The sequence below is a fragment of the Cynoglossus semilaevis genome, chromosome 17, assembly GCF_000523025.1.
Source record: "Cynoglossus semilaevis isolate Cse_v1.0 chromosome 17, Cse_v1.0, whole genome shotgun sequence".
NCBI classification, from domain to species: domain Eukaryota; kingdom Metazoa; phylum Chordata; class Actinopteri; order Pleuronectiformes; family Cynoglossidae; genus Cynoglossus; species Cynoglossus semilaevis.
In genome coordinates this window covers 15,078,948-15,103,531 of record NC_024323.1, presented here as the reverse complement: position 1 = coordinate 15,103,531, position 24,584 = coordinate 15,078,948, and the positions used below count along the sequence as shown (strand labels likewise).

Sequence of the window (24,584 nt, the reverse complement as noted above, 5' to 3'; positions counted from 1 at the left end):
ACTTGGTCCATGGTCAATAAAGCAGTTGAATTCCAAACCACTTAAAAAAACGAACAGATTTAAAATCAATAACTCTATCTCTGTTGAGTACATTCAAAGGAGAACTGTCTCTAAAATGTATTCTTGTTCTTTTTCTTTTCTTTCTCCTCTAGTGATTCCAAATGTAGATGCCTCTGTTCCAGTGTTAGGAACTGATGTTCAGATGGAACAGAGTCTGAGACCAGGATCACACTGGGACTACAGCTACATTATTAAAGTGAAAAACTCAACGTATCGTATCATATCGTATCGCCAGATTCTTCACAAAACACACCGCTACAAAAAAGCACTGCACAGACATTTGATTGAAATGATGAGGGTTTTTTTCCCCTGATATCAAGCACGATATCAAGTACATGGTTGCATTAAACCAATGAGTAAAAACAAAAAAATATAAATGTACGTGACTCACTCAAACAAACCTCCAAATGCTGTTTGCCCACTGAAAACTTGCAGAGCATCAAATGCCCCACTTTCTCACCCCCATTTGTTTGCCCACTGAAAACTTGCAGAGCAAAAATGTTACTAACAATGTGTTGATCATATCACGACTAATTATGACATAAATCATCAGGATTAATAACTAATGGCTCCTGACCCGTCGGCCCAGTGTGTCAGTCTACAGACCACCTGCCCTGCCCTGCCCGTCCACAGGGTGTTTTACTGACACTAAAACATTTTCCTGCTGTGCGTGTAAATGACGGAGGATGGAATTACTGGATATTCATACATACATACACAAACAGTGTCAATTAATCTGTCCATTAATCTGATTAATTTTACATCAATTATTCTGTCCATTAATCTGATTAATTTTACCAAATGATTTAACACGCGTAAGGCACTAATTTGAACAATATATATATACGTATTATAAAGAATAAATGTAACACAATATATACGTATTATAAAGAATAAATGTGGTGTTAACGCAACGTTATTAATTTCATTTTGACATTGATATTTGATCAAATTTCTTCCAGTTCTGTCCACGAATCATGTTGAACTTGTGGTTACGTGGAGAAGGAACGACCCGCACTAACAAACAGTGGCCCATGAAGGACGAAAACCTTTGGATGTTGCAAGACGCACGTTGGCAACAAGTGTTACACACAAACCAAAGTCCACGACCACTAGGGCCGAGCCAGAGAGCAGCTCTTTGTAACATACACGCATGCATAATATGGCAAACACACACACACACGTATGTATGTGCACATGAGGCCCCAGCACAGCCCAACCCTTAGGCCCCAAATACTAGCACCCCACCCCCACCAGGACCCTCCTCCCATCCCCCCTCTCTCCTTTCTTGCAGTTTTTCCTTCCTGATCACTGCTCTGCTCTGCTCTGCTCTCAGGGAAGCGTCAGTATGAGTATGACACATCCATGAGTGTGTGCACATGTGTGTCCAATTTATTTTTAGTGAGCAAAAAAAAAAAAAAAAAGCACAGAACATGGAGGGAATAAGAAACAGGGGGGAGAAAAAAAATGCAAAAGACAGCAGGAGAAGAAGGGAGAGAGAGGGAGAGAGAGAGAAAAGGAGAAGGAGGAGGGAGACAGATGGTTCGAACCAAAGAGAAGAAACAATCAGAGAAATGGGCGGAGCAGAGAGAGAGCAAGAGAGAGGGATGGAAATGGAGGTGGGGGAGGAGAGAGGTGTGTTCTTCTTAAAGAGACAGGACTGATTTACCCCTTCACCTACATACAGTCTCGGTGTATTAAGATAACAGCCTCGTCTTTCCACCTTCACCACGACTTCTTCTGCAGCCGCAGCTGCTCACGAAAACCAGATCAAACATCATCTTTTGTTAGAAAGAACAAAAAACAAAAAAAAAACTTGTTTAAACCATGTTTATATTGGCACATGGGCAAATATAAAGTATTATCTGTTATCTGGGCTGCAGCCAGGTCTGGATTGAGAATTTTATACAATGACAGAACCTCAGCAGGTCACAACAGGTCCAACACAGAACATGGATCAGACCCTGGAGTCAGGACTCGGGGGTCAAATCACCATAGATACCTAAAAACAAAATGGGGAAAATGGGAAATATATACCAAGCCAGGGGTGTGTATGAGCAAAAATCTAGTGATACGACATGTATCACGATACATGGGCCACAATACAACGTATATTGTAATACTTTTGGCACAACAATAATGAGTTTTTTCTAGGACTCGGGGGTCAAATCACCATAGATACCTAAAAACAAAATGGGGAAAATGGGAAATATATACCAAGCCAGGGGTGTGTATGAGCAAAAATCTAGTGATACGACATGTATCACGATACATGGGCCACAATACAACGTATATTGTAATACTTTTGGCACAACAATAATGAGTTTTTTCTCAAACAAGTTAGCTGTAGTCCCAGTGTGATCCTGGTCTCAGACTCTGTTCCATCTGAACATCAGTTCCTAACACTGGAACATAGGGATCTACATTCGGAATCACTAGAGGAGAAAGAAAAGAAAAAGAACCAACACCAGGAATATTGGACTGGGAATTGGCGAGGAAAAAAAAATCAATACAATATCGTGAAACAAAATATTGTGATATTTCACCGTATCGACATTGTATTACACCCCTATGGTAAATGCTTGCAAAAAACTGTCCAACTAAGCTGTGGAATAAACAACATCATTGACCTAATTGTAAAAAACATATTCCATCGTTTGTGTCCAAACAATAAAGCACTAAGAACAGGGATAAAATAAAAGTCGTCCAAAAATCACACCAGAGATAAAAACATAAAAAGGCGAAATTTATCAGCATTATATTAGAAAGGTACAATTAGACAAATGTATATTTAAAAGATAAACAGTCCTTTCACAGTTGATGTTATCTTATAAGGCTTTAATAACAATACCTGAAGGTTAGCCAAAAGTAAAAAAAAAAGAAAAAAAAGAAATTAGATTACAAAGAACAAACACACAGACACACACACACACACTTACAAAATTTGAGTTAGCCTCAAAGCAAGAGTAAATTCATAATAAACACCAGAGCTAATATGACGTTAAAACTGCCCGAAGGTGAAGAGAACAATAAAGTGTTATCTATCTATTTATCTAAAGAAATCCAAATGTTGGTTAAGAAATTGACGAAAGTTGTCAAAGGATCATGTTAACAGTTAGAGGAAAAAAAACATTTAGAAATTTAGGTCAAAACATGAGTGGATATTTGGTACAAGTTGGACCAGAAATACTTCATTTTGTAACAGAGTACTGCTGCGTTCTGCAATGTCAACGAAAGGTTAAATTCACCGATTCAGATAGAAAAAATATATTTGGAAAATAACTGCTATATTTTAATGCTAAATAAAACATTAAAGCACAGCTCAGTGGTGGGATTCCTTCCTGCTAACCAGTAGGTTCTGGGTTCCATTCCACCAAGCCCACTATTACAGGTTGGGTTTTGTCAGGACCAAACCTGGGCTTGGGGACTGGTTGAAGTTACACTATTAATAATAAAAAATAAACCAAAAACATCCAAATGGTAACAAAATTATTTTTCCTGCAGCTGCTCAAATTACAGCTGGTGATGTTTCCATTTCACTGCAGCAACAGACATGAAGTTCAATGTCAGTTTAAAAGAATCAATCTTTTAAATTAGTAATTAAAAGTACAAAACCAGAGAGAGGTGAAACGGTCAGACATCCTGCAGCACACACTCGAATTTCCTCCTTTAAATACACACACACACACACACACACACACACAGGCTTCTGCAGTACCACAGTTGAACACATGAACATGCCTTTCTCTGACAGCCCACACACTGATCCAAAAAACTGCACGAATAAATAATGAAATTAAATTAAAAAAACATGTCTCCATTTTGGACTGTGGCGTTCTGTTCTAAACTGTTTTGTCTGAGTCCAGACTGGGTCAGGTCTGCAGATATGTTCATAAAAGAAGATGGAGAAATTACACTTAACCCATAAAATAAATCAATATGTATTTGTGTGTCAATTTAAATGATTTCATTTCATTGTTAAACTGTGCAGTCATTTTTTTTTGTTTTTTTGTTGGTTTTTTTTTTTTACTCACTTTTTAGTTTTCCAGGCTAAAACTACTGACTTTTTGGTTTGTTCACATTTGGTAAATGGAAAATGTAAGTATTTAATGTTTACTTGTAAATATTTCTGTTGAAGAAAATTCAGTGCAAAAATAATTAAGGTACATGTAACAGTAAGCTAATAGTTTCTCCAAATGAGCCCATAGGTATATTGCATATATGCCATTGTTAGCAAAAAATAGTTTGATTAATTTTTTATAAATTAACTGTTGTCAAATTGTGTGTGAAATAATGTGGTTTTCAATAATATCAGTTAACCTGCAGCTTTACTCCGTATTGTTAACATAAACTCATGAACAACATCGACTGGTTTTACAGAACATTCCTGTTATAAGGGTTTTGGGGTTGTTTTTTTTTTTAGGAGAATCATTTTAATTTTTATTCTATCCTTAAAACTAACTTTAAAGTCAAATGAGAAAATTGTGTTTTGTAAATGTGAGCTTTTCCAATAAAATGGACCTGATTAATAAAATCACTGATAATGACTGTAAAGTACTGGGTTACTCATTAGTATCTGTGACTGACAGGTTCTACTACTATTACAGCTGGTTAAGTTCAAATCAAGGAAATGTTTTTGAAACTTCCCGTTGTTTCATCATAAGGACAATCACATGGGAGTGTAAATATAAACATTAAAAACTGTGGTTGAAAAATCTGCATTAAAAAACTGGAAATGTTTCATTCTCTGATGCAGCAGCAAAGTGGAATAAACTGTTCTTCAAGTTTCAAAATCCTCTCATTTACTGGGACGATAATATTTGGAGCTTTTCAAAGAAAATCCATCCAGTAATAACATGAACAAACAATTACATTCCTGTAGAATTCTTGAGGTGTGGTGACATTTCCTACAGAACTGAAACTCACATACCAACAGTTTGAATAGGAATCAACTAAAGTTATACATGTTCCAGGTTGACGCTTTTCAACGAGAAGGTTTTCTTTGTTTAAAAAAAAAAAAACACGTCAGTGAATGTGTGTTTGTCTTACTCTTCCCCTCTGTCCTCTGTCTGTCTCTTAGTCTGCCTGTCTCTCTGTCCGGCTGTCTAAAACTCTGCTGCCTGGATTTGCAGCGCTTGAAATGGTGCAGAGAAAGTGGCGACACGCCAAAAAGAAGGCGGGAGAAAGGGAGGGAGAGTGGGACAAAAAAAAAAAAAAACAGAGCTCGAGAGAAATGAACATACTGTACCAAAGAGAGGGAGAGAAAAAAGTAAAAAAAAAAGAAAGAAAGAAAAAAGACAGTGAAGGCATGAACAGAAGGGGGAGGAAGGGGGAGGTTAGGGGGGAAGAGAGAGAGAAGGAGAGGGGGGGAGGTGGTGAAGTCAGTCCATGCCTGTGAGGAAAGGAGGAAAGAAGGGGGAGGGAGGGAGGACCTATTGACTTTTTTTTTCCCCCGGTGTCGCTAGCGTGTGATTGGTCGCGCCCCCCTTGCTGCCCCGCCTACTGTTCCCTCCTCCTCTTCCTTCTTCTCCTCTCTATAACCATGAGAGGAGAAGAACACCGAGCACCGTGTACTTCACCAGCAGCCTCGCCTTCTCTATGTGAAATCCCTGACTACACACACACTCACAGTTTCAGCCATGCATTCAAATCAATGCATTTAAGTTGAGATACTTTACATATACATCGCAAAAAAAAGAAGAAAAAAAAGATTTAACTGAACAAAACTGCAGTTGAAAACAGGGAGTCACGTATGTTCCTAAAGGTCATAAAATTCATTATTAATTATCAGTGTTAACTGGTAATTTAATCAGAAAGACAAAACATTTTGGAAATGTAACATTCCAATAACGGTACGCTTATTTTGTATTTTCAATTTCTTGAACAAAAATGTAATGTTGTGTTCACCGTGCACCTGTGGTTCAAGGACACAACAACCAAGAACCAATGTCGGACGCTCTCTTTTGTATAGTTTGTATATATATATACACGTGTGTGTATATATATACACATATATATACATACATATATATGATAATGGATTATAAAAATATATCAACTGGCAAATATATTGCTCAATTAAAATCAAAGTTTAAAGGAACAAAAGTCAGTCAGGATCCTAATGGGGGTTTGGACCTCACTCGTGTAAAAGATGTCCTTGAACCAAACGGCAAATCTGGATCAACTATAACGATATCAGCCTCCACGCTGTTCAACACATCCTCCATCGTCACCATCATCAGGTGGGATGGAGTTCACTCTGAGACTCTACCTGATCTGTATGACGGAGCACGTGTTTTGACGCATCAGCAGCTCGTACACGACACAGTGTTCCGCGTAACGACACTCGCCACGTGCGTGAGAGTGGACTCAAATTAAAACTGCAGGATGGTGAACGCAGCCTTCACTTCACAGGAGAACCTCGACACTGGACGTGTATTTATCCTGTTCTGACCGGGGTCAGAAACCAGCAGCCACTGAGAGCAAACGACCTTGAAATCCCTGAATTTGCCCTCGTCTCGTCTTGACCGGGGCTTTTGAGTAAACTGCACTAAAAACCTGCTCACCGATGCACAGCTTCACGTCTACAGCGTAGTTAACTTCTCTTTCAGTTTTCAGCCAATTAAATTAATGGAGGATTGGATTTAACTCAGATATAAAAAGCTTCATGTTGGTCAAGGAGAAATAGGTGAAAAAAGCCAACGCAGTATCAATACACTCGGAAATTGTGCTTTTTCATGGAAAACAAGGTCACTAAAAAAATATTTTAAATTTTCCATGACATGGAACACATGAAAAATAAAAAAAAAAAAACGGCTAATGGAGACTAAAAAATAAAAAAAATTAACGGCTAATGGAGACTAAAGACATGCAGAGAACAGTCACACACAACAGAGTTTGGCTGAACACCATACTAAAGTCAAATTAGCAGTTAGCAGGTTAGCATATCTAAACTCTCACATGAACGTAGTGAAATCCCTTTTTACTGGGGCATTCAGAATCCCTGTCATCTCAATTCATTGAATTTCAAGGGCATTTTTTGGCCTTGAGCCCTGATCAGTTCTGACCGTGGTGCAGACTAAATCTGAGCCCCAAGGTTTTGGTTTTTTTTTGGAAGCCAGCTTCGTTTCCAAACCTCTCTGCTTCCAAGCGCCTGACACACAAAGGAAACATAAGCTGCAGGTGTATTCACAGAATGTTTGATGCAATTTCAAATGAAAATGACAAGTTCCGTCCACGGAGCCTTTGGCTTCACAATAACCCAATTCATTTAGGTACAGCCATCATAATTCACGCTAATCATTTAGACAGTCAATAATTTAGGCAAGTATAGGATGTGACATCAACATATAAACATCACCAGGAGAAGGTGTAGCCCGTGTGGACAAACCGTTTAACTCGTGAGCCACAAAGAGTCAGGAGCAGATAGTTGGAGCGTGCGTATGAACTAAAACAAATGATATAATGCCAAAAATAATGAATTGTAGCTATGATTAAATACTCAGGATTCAAGACTCTGGTGCCAGACGTCCAGCAGGTTTTATATATGAAAGGTGCCACGGATGGTTCTAATGTAAATGCCACTGATATATTATGGCAGAACAAATGGCCATTATCACCAACTGACTGGGTCAAATTACGATATATAAAGAGGAGGAGAAGGGCGGTGGTCCTCCGTGAAAACTGAGCTGCTTTCGAGAGGTTTGGATAGAATCGAGTCAAGGCCTCTTCTTCTTGGTTCGCTGCTAGCTACTGCTTGGCGTCATTTCCTGTCTGCCACATGGTTTGTATGTTACTTTCATATGTAAACAAAAACTAGGTCAAACACCTGTAGACAACAGTTGTGATATTATACACAAATATTAACCAAAAAATGAAGGTTAAAATAGTTCTCCTGCACAGAAGTAGTGGTGGAAAAGACAAGGACCTGAAATAAGGAGTGGACGGAGCTACATCCATTTCAGGTTCTGTTTGCAGGGTGTGGCCACAGAAATCCTCAGTTTTCAGAAGGAGCTCAGTTTGAATAAATGTCTATGCTAAATTTTTAACATCAATAAACATTGAAAAATTGTAATTCACCCTAAAACCCCTGCGGGGTTCATGTCAGGTCTGGTTTACAGACATCAAGTCTGAGAAGCTTTGTCTAGTTGTTTCAACATCCGGCACGGGATTTTTAGGACTGGTGGTTCAAATCTCACAACCAACAGAGCATTGGGGTTTGAAACATGTGACAAAGCTCACAGGAGGAGAAAATTATCTTACTAACTTATTCTGTATAAAACGATGTTTCGAATTCATGTCGTCTTTCAGGTTCACGTGAAGGCAGTAAGAAGATGCCTTTTAGCTAACACGTTTGTTCAGCCATGTTTTTCTTAGCCTAACTGTCTGACATGTTTTTCTATAAATGCAAGGAAATAATCGCATTGTCTTGTCTTGACTTAATTCTACGACAAAATACTTCAGTAAACCGAGTGAAAACTAAAAATACAGATTTCACTCTACATCACTAAAAATGACAGTTTGAGAATTTAATAAAGAACCGTGGTGCGGACAAGGTTGACTGAAGACAAAGACGAACCGCTGGTCGACAACGATGGTTCGGATGATCAACGTTTAAGGCACACAAAAAAAAATGCATTTAAAAGAGAACCAATCTAAAACCAAACAAAAGCAGCACAACCCTCTTTTCACTTCATCATCATCCACAATTGTGCATAAAAAAATATCCTATATACATTTTTAAAGGTCAAAAATGGCAACTTTCTTTATAGTCCTTTTCCTTTACAGTCTTCTGCTGTTTTGTGTGTGTGTGTGTGTTCCACTTAGCAGTACTTATTAAAATCTTACTATAATGTTCTTCCTGATTAAACAAAAAACGATAAAGAGGAAACAAATGTCAACGTCAACTACGGTGAAGCCGTGTTGGTAAAGGATTGTAAATAAAGTGGTGACTTTAATTTAAGCTCAGTCTAAAAATATAAATTAGTGAACAACGATTAGAAATGACAGAAACCACAGTTCAATGTTCGTTTTCATTCTACTGAACTGTGAAAATTGCAAAATTCATGAAATGTTTTAATTTCACTGTTTTGCAAAATTACAAAAAAGATTGCAATAAACGCCGCTCTTCTGAAAACACAAGGTTAAAAAGTCTTGGACACATTTTTCTATAGGACAGTTTTATCTGATGAATAAAATATTTAACAAGAAAAAAAGGTTTCGTAAAAGCTTAAATTTTGTTTTTATTCAGATATGAACAAAAGATTAGGGCAGTTTTTACTTCATTTATTTTTTTCAATTTTACCCAGTAGTAAAAAAAAATAGTAGTAAATAGTTTAGAAATTACTCCAATCCCAGTTTAGAAATAGTAGTAAATAGTTTAGAAATTACTATCACTTTCAATTTAAAAAAAACAAAAACAAAACATGTGTGGTGTGTGATTTATTTAAGATGTTTTCACTTCACTTCTAAGTTAAATGTTTCAGTGAAGGTGCAATAAATAAAAATAACTTGTGTTTATTTTTCCTGACAGGATTTTTCCGTATTCCTGGTTCATGTAGGACCTTAAATGACACTGGGTTATTTGGCTTATGGTCTTCAGCTCCACACACTCCCTGACTACATACATTGTGCACATTTTGTCTCTTCAGGCAGGATGGCGTGTTCCTTCAGGGAACCCCCTCCCACACCCTCCCTAACACAGAATTCTGCCACCCACCCCCACTCCTTTTCCATTCCGTCCCGTTTGCTACCTCTTCTCTCTCTCGCTCTCTCTCTCTCTCTCTCGTGGAACCCGACCTCCCACAAACCTCAGCTGCCTGACATACATTTCAGTCAGACCTCTGACGAGTTTCATGGTCGACTCTAAAACAGGTAAAAAAAACCACCCTGTCCCTATACGGTTGCACAGCAGGTCTTTGTAGCCTACAGACCTACCAACCAGTACTGGACTCCTAACCCCAGGTCAAGGGGGCAGATTTGAAGAGAACCCCATACTGTTTTAATATTGACAATAACAGATGTAAAAGCGAGAAGAAGAAGAAGAAGAGTGGAACCCTTGGATTCACAAACCTCGCCACCCCTCCCCCTGCCCACTTACCTCCCCCCAGCGCCATCCGTTAAATAAAGGGTTCAGTTCCCTGTGAGCAGCTGCCCCTCCCTTGCTAACACACACCTCCAGTAAGATTCTATGTCAAGTTAGAAAATACTCATATACACACACACACACACGTACACACTAATACTCTCCACGATCAGCGGCTGTGACAGGCCTGCAAACCTGAACAGACTTTCAGAACTGGACCACGCTGCAGCCACATTACACACATTACTGTGATGTGGGGGAAAAAAGTGTTGAAGCTTTTTTAAAATAATAATAGCGTAAAGTAGGAGATGTGACAGAAGAGACATCCTGTACGTTAGCTGCAACATGACAACATGCTCTACCTTTATTCAAATTTACACTTTATATTAAAAAAATACTGAAACACTGAAAAAAATGTATTTATTTCAGCTTATGTGTTGACTCAAATATACTATACATATATATTTATATATGTAAACAGGTATGACAAGAGTACTTGTACAAAGAGTACTTCATATAAATATCTTTACAGTGATTTAGAGGCATATTTTTACTTCTATTAGCTTAATGCTAGGTTAGCATTATTATGGAACCTATTTTTTTTACCTGAAAAACTAATTTCCCCTTTTAACCAATTTCTTACATTTCCAGCTACTGCTCAGTTCTACCTGTTCAATACTTGGCACTGCTGTGATCACCAAAGCAGCACACGTGAGAAACGTAAGACACACTAGCCTACACTGTGCTCCTGCTACATTCAGAGCTTCGCCATTTTCCTCCCTCACAGGCTGACGTGCAGTGACTCCTCTGAGTGCCGAGGAACCACGTGTCACGGAGCCACTGAAGGCCTTAGCTCGCCCATGTTGGCCCCTCAATCTCACTAAATCACCTTTATCATTATGGCTCTTCAAGGTTATCACACAGGAGGTCTGGGACGCTGCACAAAACACAGATCACCAGCAAAATTATTTACAGACTGTCTGCTGCCATGTTGGTTTCCTACACATGACGAGTGACTCGCTCCTGCAGTATCATGATAACTGAAGGATTCAGACTGTCTGCCAGACGTCACTCACACAAGACACAGCACACTGTACTCTTTTCTGATTATTGTGCCACAGCCATATTTAAACACTACTAATGCAGAACAACAACTTACATTCAGAGATCTGAACACATTTGCTGAAATTAGTCAGAACGGAGCCTCACAAGAGCTGGTGAGAAGCAAACACTTCCCCCATAAATAAATACCACATTCAGGAGCCATTTTGACAATAGGATATGCACACACTAAGCACACATGTGGCCACGCAGTAGAACATGGAGAGCTGTGCACACGGCTCACCTCGTATGTGTGCCAAAGGTTACAGGCATGGAAGATGGTCTACAGGCAAATTCCATGACACCGTTGAAAGCAGGTCAGATCTAACATTTAAAAAAGCTGCTGATGTGCAATGGTCGTCAGTTTTTACACACAATATACTGACCATACTTTAGGCAATATTAATGGATGCACACCATGGTAGTGTTTCAATTATGTAAATACTATAAAATTTAAAAATTATTAAAAAATAAAAAAAGATTTAACACAAAACTGCCAAAAGATTATGTAATAAATATAAATACCAAAACAGCTTGTGAAAAATAACAGATTTCTTTTTCTTTTTTTTCATCAGTACCTAATTTTAATAGATTTGACTCTCAAACACAAATCAGTTTTTAAGGCTAGAATATTTTTTTAGACAAATTAATTTTTTCAGACCTAATTTCAAGGTGAACATGTCAAGGAATTAACCATTAATATTTTAACATGCGATTTATGACCGTTGGTGAAAGTCATCTATACAAACAACCTATGTGGACATGCATTCATGTCTACCTAAAAGACCAACACACTGTATATTTAGGTCAGCAGTTAGACAACAGTTGGAAGTAAATGCCATCAAACGTACATTAGCCAGCATGGCTCCTAAAAAATGGTTTCATCAGCCACTAGAGGTAAGGAGAGCAGTACAGTACGTTCACACCCCTAAAGAGCCTTCAGCCACGTTTATACAAACACATTAACTTGTGCCTTTGCACCTAGTGTGGATGGGACCCACATTTAAACTTTAAAAAAAAAAAAAAAAAAAACTTAAAAGGACCAACAAATATCCCTTCAATTTCTTTGGCAACAACAGAATTAATTATCAACATACAAGAAAGAATTTCATTTAGTACAGGAAGGTGTGTGATGGGTTTGGAGCTAATACACTGAGATAAATTAATAGAATCCATATAGGAATGTGCTCAGCTCGTTTTGGAGAATCCAGCTGGGTTTGACAGCAATTTGCCCAATAAGACCCTGCCCATGTGGCGCCATCAAAGTCAATGCAATTTGTCAATCACCAACAGTGACCAACCATATGACCCTCTCCAGTTATGTCAATCATATTTTTCTTCATTTATCTTTCTATAAACTGCAAAACATAAATTAGATTACAGCTAATGGCACTGTCATTAAAGCATTTACAGATTAAATTTAAATCAAGACAGACATATTTTGCATGTCAGTCATATGTAAACAAAATTATAATATTTAATTTATTGAACTCACCACACACCAGACAAAAAGAACTGTAAGAAATTCAAAATTGTATTTCTTTTTTTCTTTTTTTTTTTACCATGCCAGATTGAACTGTCTTCAAAATAAGAAACGTGTGTGGGGGTTAGTGTGTTAGCAGGGTAATTTTATTTCCTTAAAAATACGTTGTCCAAGTCGTGTTTTTGTCTCAAGCTATGTATAATGTTTCACGTAAGTAAAGTTACCAACAGGCCACCGTATAGCAGCCCCTGCAATACACACGAAGGCCAACCAAGGCTGTCACTCTCCAGTTTCACAGTAATGGCGGACAGAAAGTTGAGGTTCCACATACACAACAACCAACTAACCAAAAACGGCTACGGCAGGCACAGTGACGCCTTCACGGCCACAAGAGTGAAACAAAACATTGCAATACATACAGCCATTTTTGTTAAATGACGGAAAAGAACGGCTCGGAAAGTTAATGCAACACATGAAAAGGGTTTAAGGACAGAAGTAAGACGGAGGAGGTTCTTCCCTACCTTTGCTTTTTGGGGACAGAGTGCTCGACCTCCATGCGTTTACCGTCAAGTTCCACTTTACCTGAAAGTAAAGAAAGCAAACACAGATTCAGAAACACTTCATGGCTACACGCTAACCGTTGAGCTAGTTCACGAATATTAGGGTCGTTAGTATAGTTGTATTCGGAGGATTAAGCTTAAGCGAAGAGAGGGTTATTCGGTACTTACGTGTATATACTTCCAAACCAAACAGTACATTTATGTGATAAACCACAGCTGAAAAGCAGTTGATTAATGTTAAAGTTCAAAGGGCCCAGAAACTACGAGGTGAAGTCAAGAGGGTGATTTAAACGTGTCACTTTGTTGTTTGTGTTCGTCGGTTTAGTCTAAAAAGTAAATAGTAATGTTGGCTGTAAACTTGGGGCGCGTCTCCATTTACGACAATGTATATTGTCGTAAATAAAGATTGTTGTTTGTAGTGTGTGGAGTTTTTCTACTCGAGTTAGTGAAGCAGAGACGACTGCCATGGCGACCTTGTCTCCTTCCACACAATTTAGACCTACAGTAGGGGGAAAACGTGACAAAAATGAGGCCAAAGAAGAGCCGACGAGAGCCGAATAACTCTGAATAGGCAACCGGTCTGTTCGGCCTGAATTACGTTTATGTGCGACCTGATTTGATGAGAATAAAACAGAAATATTTACCATTTATAACAATAGTGTCTGACGACTGGAAGGTGGGGGAGAGTAAACGAGGCTTCAAGCTAAATTATAGGAGAGTAGGACTCAATATCATAGTACCACGCGTGAAGAGAAGCTAATAAACAAACAATACAATGTTTAAAAAACATTTATTGAAAATATTTCAATAGACGCGGTGTAAAGTAAGAATATAGTAGCAAAGGCTCTTAGTTGCCATCGCGTTTACGCTACTCGTGTCCCTCCCCCCTGCCAAAGTTGAATGGCTCCCGGGGGTACGTAGCTCTTCACACGCCCCAATTCATTAAGCAATTGCAAATAAAATATATTTTTATTTGTAATAATAATTTTTGTACGACAATCGATGTAAAAGTCTCGCATGTGCACGGGGCACTGGGTATTGAAACATGCCGCTGACGGTGTGCATGCAGCCGGGTCTGTACGCCGGCGTTTACCGCTCCCGTGGAGAATGAATGAAAACTAAAGGTAGGGAGCGGTGGGTGTAGTTGGCGGTCAGGGTTCCATCGTTACTCACCAGATAAGGTCTCGATCGCCTTCAAGGCCCACTGGTCATCCGGACAGTCCACAAACGCGTAGCCGGTTTTCATGAGAAACGGAGCGTTGTATTTAATCTTGTGTTCCTCGAAGGTTTTGGCCAAATCCTCGGCAGTCACGCTGTCGCTTAGATTCCCAATGTACAGCTTGTTCATGGTGGAACAAAATATTTCTTCCAAGTCCAAAAAAATGGGGAAAAAAGGACAAAAAAATCTCCTTATAAGTCGAGTGTTAGCCGGAAAAAGAAAAAAAGTTTCTTCTAATGAAATTGCAGTAGTGTATAAGAAGATAGTGACACACTAGCTGATAGTAGATGTTGTAAAAGAGCGAATTCAAAGAAAAATAATGCAAACCGATGCTAAACTAAATTATCGGCTGCAGCGGTATTTCAATGTATGAACACAAATGAGTTTTCTGCAAGTGTCGTAAATCCAGCTGAAGAGGTTCGATCCCTGAACTTCAGTCGCCCCAGCAGTTGAGTGAAGCTGCTCTAACGCTTCTGTACTGCGCTGTGGAGGTGGTGGGTGGTACTGGGTGGGTTTGGTGATGGCTCTGTGGTGGAGGATTGGGAGAAAAAAAACTGGCAGATCAAGTCTACAGAAGTGATTCTCTCTCCCTCACTGAGGTCCGCCTGCTGCCGCCGAAGTGATGACGCCGCCCCTAAACCAACTCCAATCCTCTCTCTCGCTCTCTTTCTCTCTCGCTCACCCTCGATCTCTCTCTCTCCCACCCTCTCTCTCTTTTTGTTTGCGAAGAGGAAACCACGTGGTTTGTTTGGAGTAGGTTAAAGGAAGGAGGAGCAGGAGGAGGAGAAGAAGGGGAGCTTCCCATCTTATCTGAGGGTATGCACCAGATGAGCGCCGCTCACGCTGTACTGTAATACGCGTGCTCGTCGCGGTGCTTTGCATGACGTATGAGTTTATGGCCAGCACACATGCGCCTCATACACTATCACAGGCGGATATCATGCTACAGGAAGAAATGCATGGCTTTCTTCACTACACTAATGTAGGATGATAGCAAGAAAAAAATGTCAATTTTAAGATTTATTGTTTTAACCAGTTGTGCTCGTTGCCTAGCCTGTCCCTCATCAACACCACCACTTGGCCATAAAGTAAACACCAACACAACAAAATAGAACGCATTGTGAGTTATTGATATGTTTACATATTAAAACAACCCTTGTTCTGTAAAAAGCTAGGTAATACTATCATGGACAGATTATTTTATTTAATACCAAGTTTATAGTATCTGTTTTGGTTGTTTCATCTCGGTGTTAGAGGAGTAGATGAGGGGGGGGGCTTTCCTGTGTTCACTTCGGGCCCTAAAAGTGCTGTATTCGCCACTGGCTGTCGTTACGTTGAAATATAAAAAGCCGAACGGTAATTTTTATATAATCTGACGAAGGTGCATAAGGGTCCAGTTCATAGGGAAACCTTGTGGACGTTATTCTATGACCTTAACCAGTCCATTAGCTCTGATCGGTGTCCGCTATGCCCAGGGTATCATTAAACTAAAACAAAGATGGCGCCAGGTACCTTCCACTTGTAAATGCTACGTATTCATTTCCATGTCAGCTGTACACGGACCCTCAGCTTCTCCCACATTCTGTTGGTACGACCGACTCACACAGAGGTCACGACTTCATCAGGCGCCAGCAGCGTGTTGAAACTCAACAACAGACGGGGAGGCCTCTGGGTTTCCGTCTCTGTGTTGCGGCAGTTTTTTTCTCCGCTCAGTCAGCGCAGTTCCGCAGTTGCGGGTCTACAGTCCGCACACAGGCTCTTCAAAATGGAGGCTGGGAGCGGCACACAGGCCTGACTGCAGCATACTCGCTCATCGAGTGGGGCTGCGCGTGTGCTTATGTAACCCTTTCTTGTTTGGTTATATATATTACACAGATTTGTTTTTAACTTATCGTACACTCAATGAGTGCCGTAAATGATATTTGAAGCATAAATTGAACTGTACGTACCCGCGGGCGACGTGTGTGTTAGGAAATGGCTTCTGTCACAAAATGGATCCAACGCTTGACAGTTTCCTTCCACAGTAGTTCAACTGTTGATTCGCCACAATTACTGCGGATAAATGAGGGTGTTGTGAAATAAAAACGTTACAGTTAGTTATGAAATTTTTGAATAAATCAAGTCTCTGTGTCCCCATGTCTACATAACATTAAAACAAAAATCTCTAATTCCAAAGTTTTAACCAGCAATCGTTTTTCAGCCTGTCAGTTGGTCTGTAATGTACAGCTGGGCTCTTTCTTTACAGAAGGTTTCAAGCTCTGAATAAATTATTTTAATTTTATTACAACCCCAGTCTTGAATGGATTTTATATTACAGACTTCATTATGGGATAATTAATGAGATGGAGTGTCACATTCTCATCTTATATTAACTTCAAATTCATGTGCCACAGCCAGACATGGCACATTTAAGCATTAGCATTCTCTGTGTTGGATTAATCAGCCTGAATGGTGGTCACTAAAATTAACACGCTGTGATTAAAAAGGAATCGTTTTTAACGACAGATATTTTATGTAAAGTTCTTGAGATTTTACAGTAGCCTTTCTTCCTACAGTTTACCAGTTCTAGTTATACTTACAATTCTTTCATTTTGTTTTGACCTTTGTCCAGAGATGGTCTGATGCTCAAACACACAGGCTGGTCACATGGGAGGTGCTGATGTGGAGTCACAGGCCAGGGGTCAAACAACCACATAAGAAGCAGCAGTTATTTTAAGGCTTTTGAATAAGAGTAAAGCGTGTCATCTTGAATATGTAAGTATATGTAAACAGATGAAGTTTTAGCTCGGGAATGAAAACTTCTTAAAATAAATGACTGCTTTATGTGTTCTTAAACTGCAACGAAACCATACATTAATCTATGTATTGTCAATTATCAACACCTTTACTAACATTAGCTTTATTTATTCTTTGGATACTTCCAACATTTTAAAATATAATTATATATATTATACTGATAATAAAAGACTCTTACAAAATATTTAACATGAAGTCAGCTGATAAGACTTCAAATAAATGTTCTTCATGAATTACATACAAAAACAAAACACCAAACATTTATCAATAATATCAGGTTAAAGAAACACCAGGAACTCTAAAAGTCCAAGAGAGGTTGAAAAAAAAAGCAGGATAGTTAGTTTCTACCTGTTTTTCTTTCTACTTCTGCTCTTTAACGGTGCTATCAAATGTATCTGTTAAAGTTTGTGCTTGTGTGTGAGAGAGAGAGAGAAAGAGGGAGAGAGAAACAGAGCACTGGGGGAGGGGTGGGTGAGCACAGGTCAAAGGCTGCAGAAAAACAGGGTGAAGTGGGTGGCAGTTCAGAAGAAGAAAAACTGCCTCAGGAAATGTAAGAGCTGATTTTCAACTTTTCCTTTTTAAATCCCCTTCCACCCTCCCTTTAGTTGTTGTAAATTATTTCATCAGGTATCAAAAATCATCTACTGCTGAACAGATTTAGGATCATTTGAAATATCACCATAGTTTTCTTTGTCCATAATTATTGTGAGACTAACTTAAACCTGTAAATCCTCTAAAGTTATTAAGCACACAGGGAAATGTAGAAAATATCAGAATTCATTACTAACTCAATCCTTTACCTTTAATGCAACAAAAAAGTGACTGCAAAAGTCTGTGTTGTTACTGTTTACTCATAAATGTTACTTCAAATCATTAGTTCTTATGTTTTATGTAAGTTTTCAGCTATTAAAACAGCCTGGTAAAACGAAAAGCTACGACAACTTTGCTAAAACGTTTGTTTTTTTAAGATATATATAATAATTTCATTACTGGGATCGTTTCTTTATTAAAATAGGTTTCTCTAAACTAACATAAGTAAACTCATCATGGAAAAAAACGTTTTATTTATTATGTTCTATTATAGCTGTAAATATTGTATTTCTGTAAAATAGTTACTGAAAAAAAGTTGTGATAAGTTATTGTGATTATTTAATGGATTTCATTTCCGATTTTTAGTCTCCACGTCGTGTCAGGTGTAATGTTTTTCTTACACTAACAACATGAAATATGAGCCTGATGAAAGTTTGGGTCTGTGCTGACAACAGTGAGCATTTTGTTGTAGAGCATGCAGGGAATTTTGGTTAGTGTTTGTAAATAAACAGCATGTGGCCCTCACTCCTCCCCCTGAGGGGGTGCTATAAACACAGCTGTGGTGCATACATTACTGTAAGTCGACTCCTGCAACAATACTGTTCAATACAAATTTAAATACTTAACTTAAACCATTTAGAGAAGTAAATAATACAGTTAGCTTCCAAAACTAGCTACCAGACTAGCTACTACTACGACGACTACTACTACGACTACTACTACAACTACTACTACAACTATGACTACTACTACTACTACTACTAGACTGGTCTGTGGAGCTGTAAATAAAACCATACACTTTAGAAACTACACAGCTTAATCTTATTTTTAAAATCGTTTTAGACATTATTAAATTCTCCGAATCCTGACTGTGAGCTCTTTGTTCTATTTTTGTCTTTTTAGTAAAGAAAAAAGTTCACGTTGCGTTGCCTGATTCTCACCGTCTGGATCCATTTGACAATGTCCACCGAGAATCACCTCGACCACCTGCAGAAACAAAGAAAATGAGAAAATACAAAGAGAGGTTGGCAGATGAACACGCACTAACTCAAACTCCCAGATGGTGGCAGTATTTGTATGACATTATGGTAAAACCTATTTATAATATTTTAGTAAACTCACATTTATTTTCGCTACCTGAACTGGTGTTGAAGAAGAAGATGAAGGAAAGACCAAAAAAACATCCCATCATCATTGGAGTCCACCTCCAGGTCTCACTGGAGTCCACCTCCAGGTCTCACTGGAGTCCACCTCCAGGTCTCACTGGAGTCCACCTCCAGGTCTCACGTCCACCTCCAGGTCTCACACCTCCAGGTCTCACTGGAGTCCACCTCCAGGTCTCATTGGAGTCCACCTCCAGGTCTCATCGGACCTCAAAAGTGTTTGGAGTAGATAAACGTCATTGGCCAGTCTTCTATTTTTGTATTCTTGGATTCAGGGTGAGGGTTGTGATGAAAGCTTCATCGTGAGTTCCTGCTGTCAGTACAGTCAAACTCACCTTCATGTATGGAATGTAAAGATTGTTGTTTGGTGACTTTGTGTCTTTACGGTTGTACTGGTGACACAAAAAAGTCAAACGTAGGCTGCCTCCACGACCCGGTGTAAACAACCCAAATGTAAACAGCTCTGGGGAGGACAGTATGTGGAGAGTTTCTACAACATTTCATTTATGAGATCAATTCATTTGAATCAGAGAAGAAGAAAACAGCATTTTCACCTTTAAACTGTACAGAAGTGCAGCAGAAACACTGCACACTGCTCAACGTGGCAAAGACTATGAAGGAAGTCCTCTGAAGATGGTGTTTGTCGGTTAGATTTAGCGCCCCCTAAAGAGTAGACAGAGAAATAACTCAATGTGGTTCCTTTAAATCAATAATAATATTTTTTTTTTAAACTTTGTTACTTCAACTTCATTATGATGTTCATGTGTGTAATCTTATCTGGTCTCACCGACTGTCTCCCCCTAGTGTTGTTACAGATGATGTTTAGGTAATGTGCTGCAGTTAGTTTAGTGCTGTGTTGAACCTAGCTGTTAACCCTTTCATGACTCCATGAGGATCCAGCGGTTCTGCACCACTGACGTAGACGGCGGCCGGTCTGGGTGAGAGGACGACTGGAGCTGCTGAGTCTGATGATCACGTGTTTTGTGACTTCACAGAGCGGTGAAATCCGTCGTCGTTGTCGTGGTCTGTCTGTAGTCTGTCTGATAGTAAAAACACGGAGGTGTACCAGACACTGTCATGAAAACGATTGTTTGATCATGTGACTTCTCCGTCGGCTCTTCTCATGTTTTTATTTTGTGATACCTGCAGCTGTGTCTGACCTTCTGACCTTGACCTCTGAAAGAAGTGAATGAAGAATGAAGGGTTAAAGGAAGTACCTCTCCTCCCTCTTATTTTCCTCTTACTCTCCTTGCCCTTCGTCAATGCCAACATTACATATAGCAGCTGGAGATTAAAGTGCACATTGCCAGACAGCAGGTTGTTAAAAGTACAAAGTACATACTGTACACCACATACACCCACATACAGAGTACTATATTGACGCGTGAATGTGAAGCGGCAGCAGATTTCCTTCAATCTCTGTTGTTAAACTTGTCAAATTTGAAAGATTCCATTCTTTTTTCCTACACGTTTGAATATTTTCTCTGACCTACGACATGGTTTTGAATGTGCATTATGGGAAATGACTCAACCCACATGTTGTGAAATGTTCCTATATGAAGTCCTCCCTGTTCTGTTCTGTTCTATGATCCATTCCTCTGTTCTAATGATTCTCCTCTCATCTTTGTTTTTTCTGACCCTGTTGTGAGAACGCCGTTTGTCCAAATCGAGAAGTGAAATCTGGGCCTCGTGAGTTGAAGCAGAAACACTGACCTCATCAGATAAAACCAAACTGTTTCCTGAACTTTAAACCTTCTTACGTCCTGACACCGGTGTTGAACTTCAGTGTGTGAAGCTGCTGCTGTTGAAGAGTACACGGTGAAGGTATATTTTTCCAAATTAAAGGTGAGGACTTTGTTAATGAAATGACTTCAAATCATTAGTTTCTATTGGATCGAAGGAACTCAAAAACTGAATTAAAAAAAATCTACATTTTTTTGACTGGCAAAATATTTTACAATCGTCCTGAAAACAATTTCTGATTTTTTTCTACTGTTAAATTATATATACATATATTTAAAAACAAAACAGCAAATGCATCAACAAAGCAAGAAACTTTTGGAAGTTAATGAAAAAATACGTTAAATGTATTCATATTATTTAGAAATGTGTAAAAGTTGCTGGTAAAAAAATCAGAGGAACTAATAAGAAACTAATAATTACTAAATGAAGAACAGAGTTTCTGACTCTCTGCTGTAAAACAGTGTTTTTTTTTACCTTACGGCCTGAAGGCGTCATTTCCTGTGCTGATGTCACGCTGACAGGATGTGCTTCCAGCAGCAACATGTTTTCATCAGGAATGAAACTGCAGAGAGACAAACGTGAGGTGACTGTTGAAGCGACATTATCATGAAAACTGATGTGAACAGTGAACATCACCATGGTAACGGTCTGTGGACGCAACTCTATTGCAAATAATTGAAATTATTAGTTTAAACTCAATATAAAAAAAATAATTTTAAACAGGAGGAAAATACAATAAAAACACTGAAGAGTGGAACTGTTTATTAAGTTGGAAATTCATGTCAACAAGGCTGTAAATAAAACTTCATTTAAATCAATGATCCCAGTGGACACTTTAATGTCTGCTGCTGCTGCTGGGACAAAGCTCACAAAATGGAGATCAGAGTGTGTGTGTGTGGGGGGGCGGGGGGGGAGTGAAAAAAACACGAGCACATGATGTGTTCAATGTTAAAGAACTCTGAAAACCTGACGTGATTTGATCAAATATTCACGAACGCGTCACATCTGCACCAGTTCAGCTCAAATCAAAGACCTCCTTTCCGGTTCTCCTTCTTTTTTCCCGCCGGTCCAAATCAATCAATTCAGGTTCGTGTGAGTTTGTTTCTGACTCAGGAACGAGGCGCAAACATTGGCCAAAAACCTGAAAACCTTTCAGTTTCCAAAGATAATAAACTAAGGCTGAATGTTACAACAAGGAGGGAAAAAACCAAACCAAACTAGTGGAACGATAAAGAAATGTCAGTAAACAGCTCAAAGTCTCCTCCTCCAACTCTAAGTCTGTTAATTATAACCACGGCTGCGCTTCCTCCCGTTCCAATCTGGTCCACTACCGCCGCCATGTGGTCAAATTGAGTACTGCACCATAGGTCTGTAGCGGACGGCAGCGAGGCCTTCAGTAAGGAGGCCTGAAATTCAATTATTTGTTTAAAAAACAATTCTTTAAATGTTTTTTAACATTTTCTAAATTTTTTCTAATGATAAACGACCTTTAAAACATTTCTCTCGCGTCCTGAGGCTCGAGTTTAGTTTGTGACGAAAGTGTCAAATGTCGGTTATCAATAATACGTTTCAATAAAATAAACGACACACTAATTAAACCAACTAATGTGTGTTACGTCATCACTTACCGATACGTCGCGTTGAAAAAAAGGTAAACATAAAAACGCTGGGGGTTTTGTTTGTACGTAAATCAAAACGCCATTTCCTGGTGACGTAGACACAGCTTTTATTTATTAACCTCTGGAGGCTGCGCCTGATTGGCTGTGAGGGAAACCCCGCCGTGTGTGACAGTGTGCGTGTGCATGTGAGTGTGTGCGTGTATTCAGTGTATGACACCGGGGCCTCCTCCCTCGCGGCCTTCTGGCTCCTCAGCACGAGCTCGCGCGGCCGCAACGAAATGGCGAACGATTTTACCGCGGACACCGGCGTCCGCAGAGATCAGACGCGGTCACGCTCCGCGAGTGGATATTAATTCCCGGTGACACGCGCAAAAATCCTGCGCGGGGGAAGTCTCTAAAAGTGTCTAATCTGTCCCGGCAGAGGCGAGTGGACCGGACCGGTCTGTGGTGGGAAACTTGAATTATGATGCGCGTTCACGAGACATTTGATGATCGATAGACTTTTAATTGAAAGAGGGATTAAAGACGGAAGAGGGGCGTGACACGTAGAAAACACGGACACGGAGGCGTTGACAACAACAACAACAACGTTAATATCTAAAATAACGGCAACAATACGATAATAATAACAATAATAATAATAATGTTCCTTCATCACAGCTGTAAACTGTAGTTTCAAACGTTTTTTCACTCACACACGCTTATTTTTAAAATAAAGTTTTTAGTTAATAATGACTAAGTTAAGTAGGACTGCAGTAACTGTTCCACATTCTAGTAATTTAAAGACTGTTCCCTAACACTGTTGGTTTATGACGAAAAGGTAAAAACAAACAAACAAAACAACTGACCCAGAGATAAAGATCAATTAAATCGTGAATCGATGTCTGAATGTTAATGAATTGAATTTTTGTCTGATGTGTGAACTGTTATCAGGAAAAGTTTCTGTCAGCTCAACAAGGTGGCGCTGAAGAGGTGTTTTAGTTTGATCTTACCGGTTCCTCTTTGGTCTTCGGTCAGAAGTGAACGAGATCACGGAGGTTCTAATGAAAACTGACTTCTGTCTCCGAGAATAAAACCATGTTGATGAGTTTATCATCGGATGAAGACGGTGAGAACACGAGCTGCAGACGGAAAACCCGACATTATCACGGGGAAAAAAACAAACTAATTGAGAATAAACGGGTTTAAATGACAAAAAAGAAAAATAAACACGTGTCTGATTATAGGAATAATCGAATATGATCGGTTTGTTTACGTTTTGTCCACATGAAAATTAAAAAGATGGAAAAAATATTGTCTATAAAACACTGTTTACCTTGTCTTACCTCTGTTTTCTATTGTGTTTCCATGATATCCTGGGGCTGTGGTGCAGCGGTGGTTTGAGTCTTGCCGGTCATCTATGAGGTTCAGGGTTCAATTCTCACTCAGCCTTCATATCTCAACCTTGTGAGGACGGTTGTGTCAGTGTGTGATCACGAATCTCCCCTAATGTTGGGCAGAACAGAAATGAACACACAGTAAATTTGTTATTTATCAGTGTGAAAATAATCACCACAACATAGTCGTAACATTTCTATGGACTTTCTTTCTTAAAATGATACATAATTCCCTAAATGGATATGGGGAAAAAATATGTTTCAGTTGTGCACAAACGTTTATTGATTTATTTCCCAATAACCTTTAGATAAAGATGTCTGTTGGCAAATGTCCACCTTCTTTAATTATTGTTTATCTACTGATACGCTTTTATTATAAAACAAACAAACAAAATGTCATAAAAAGTTTCGCCTTATCCTATGTAGTGCGATTCAAGGGAATCTGGCACCACCAAGTGGCCAGGAATGGTATAAATATAATTACTGAGAAAAACGTTTCTTTATGAGGCTGATTTTTTTTAATGATTAATTAACTGGTTTAGCTGTCAGTAACTTGTTTACCGTCTGGAG

General features: G+C 39.1%; 1 protein-coding gene across 4 annotated transcripts in view; it reads right to left on the bottom strand.

Moving 5' to 3' along the window:
- The window catches only part of igf2bp1 (insulin-like growth factor 2 mRNA binding protein 1), a 49,311-nt gene extending 29,980 nt beyond the window's left edge, over positions 1 to 19,331 (bottom strand). The window contains exons 1-6 of one of the 4 annotated variants that reach the window (XM_025064451.1): positions 19,251 to 19,331; positions 19,055 to 19,100; positions 17,087 to 17,163; positions 16,457 to 16,559; positions 14,462 to 14,653; positions 13,250 to 13,310 (exon numbers count right to left, since the gene is read on the bottom strand). In XM_025064451.1, the coding sequence (XP_024920219.1) occupies positions 13,250 to 13,310; positions 14,462 to 14,636 (236 nt within the window). In that variant the 5' untranslated portion in view covers positions 14,637 to 14,653; positions 16,457 to 16,559; positions 17,087 to 17,163; positions 19,055 to 19,100; positions 19,251 to 19,331. Of the gene's footprint in view, positions 1 to 13,249; positions 13,311 to 13,456; positions 14,280 to 14,461; positions 15,214 to 16,456; positions 16,560 to 17,086; positions 17,249 to 19,054; positions 19,101 to 19,250 lie in introns of those variants that run through there. The other 3 variants (XM_025064452.1, XM_025064453.1, XM_025064454.1) reach the window with 3 other exon arrangements.
- Positions 19,332 to 24,584: the final 5,253 nt, after the last annotated feature.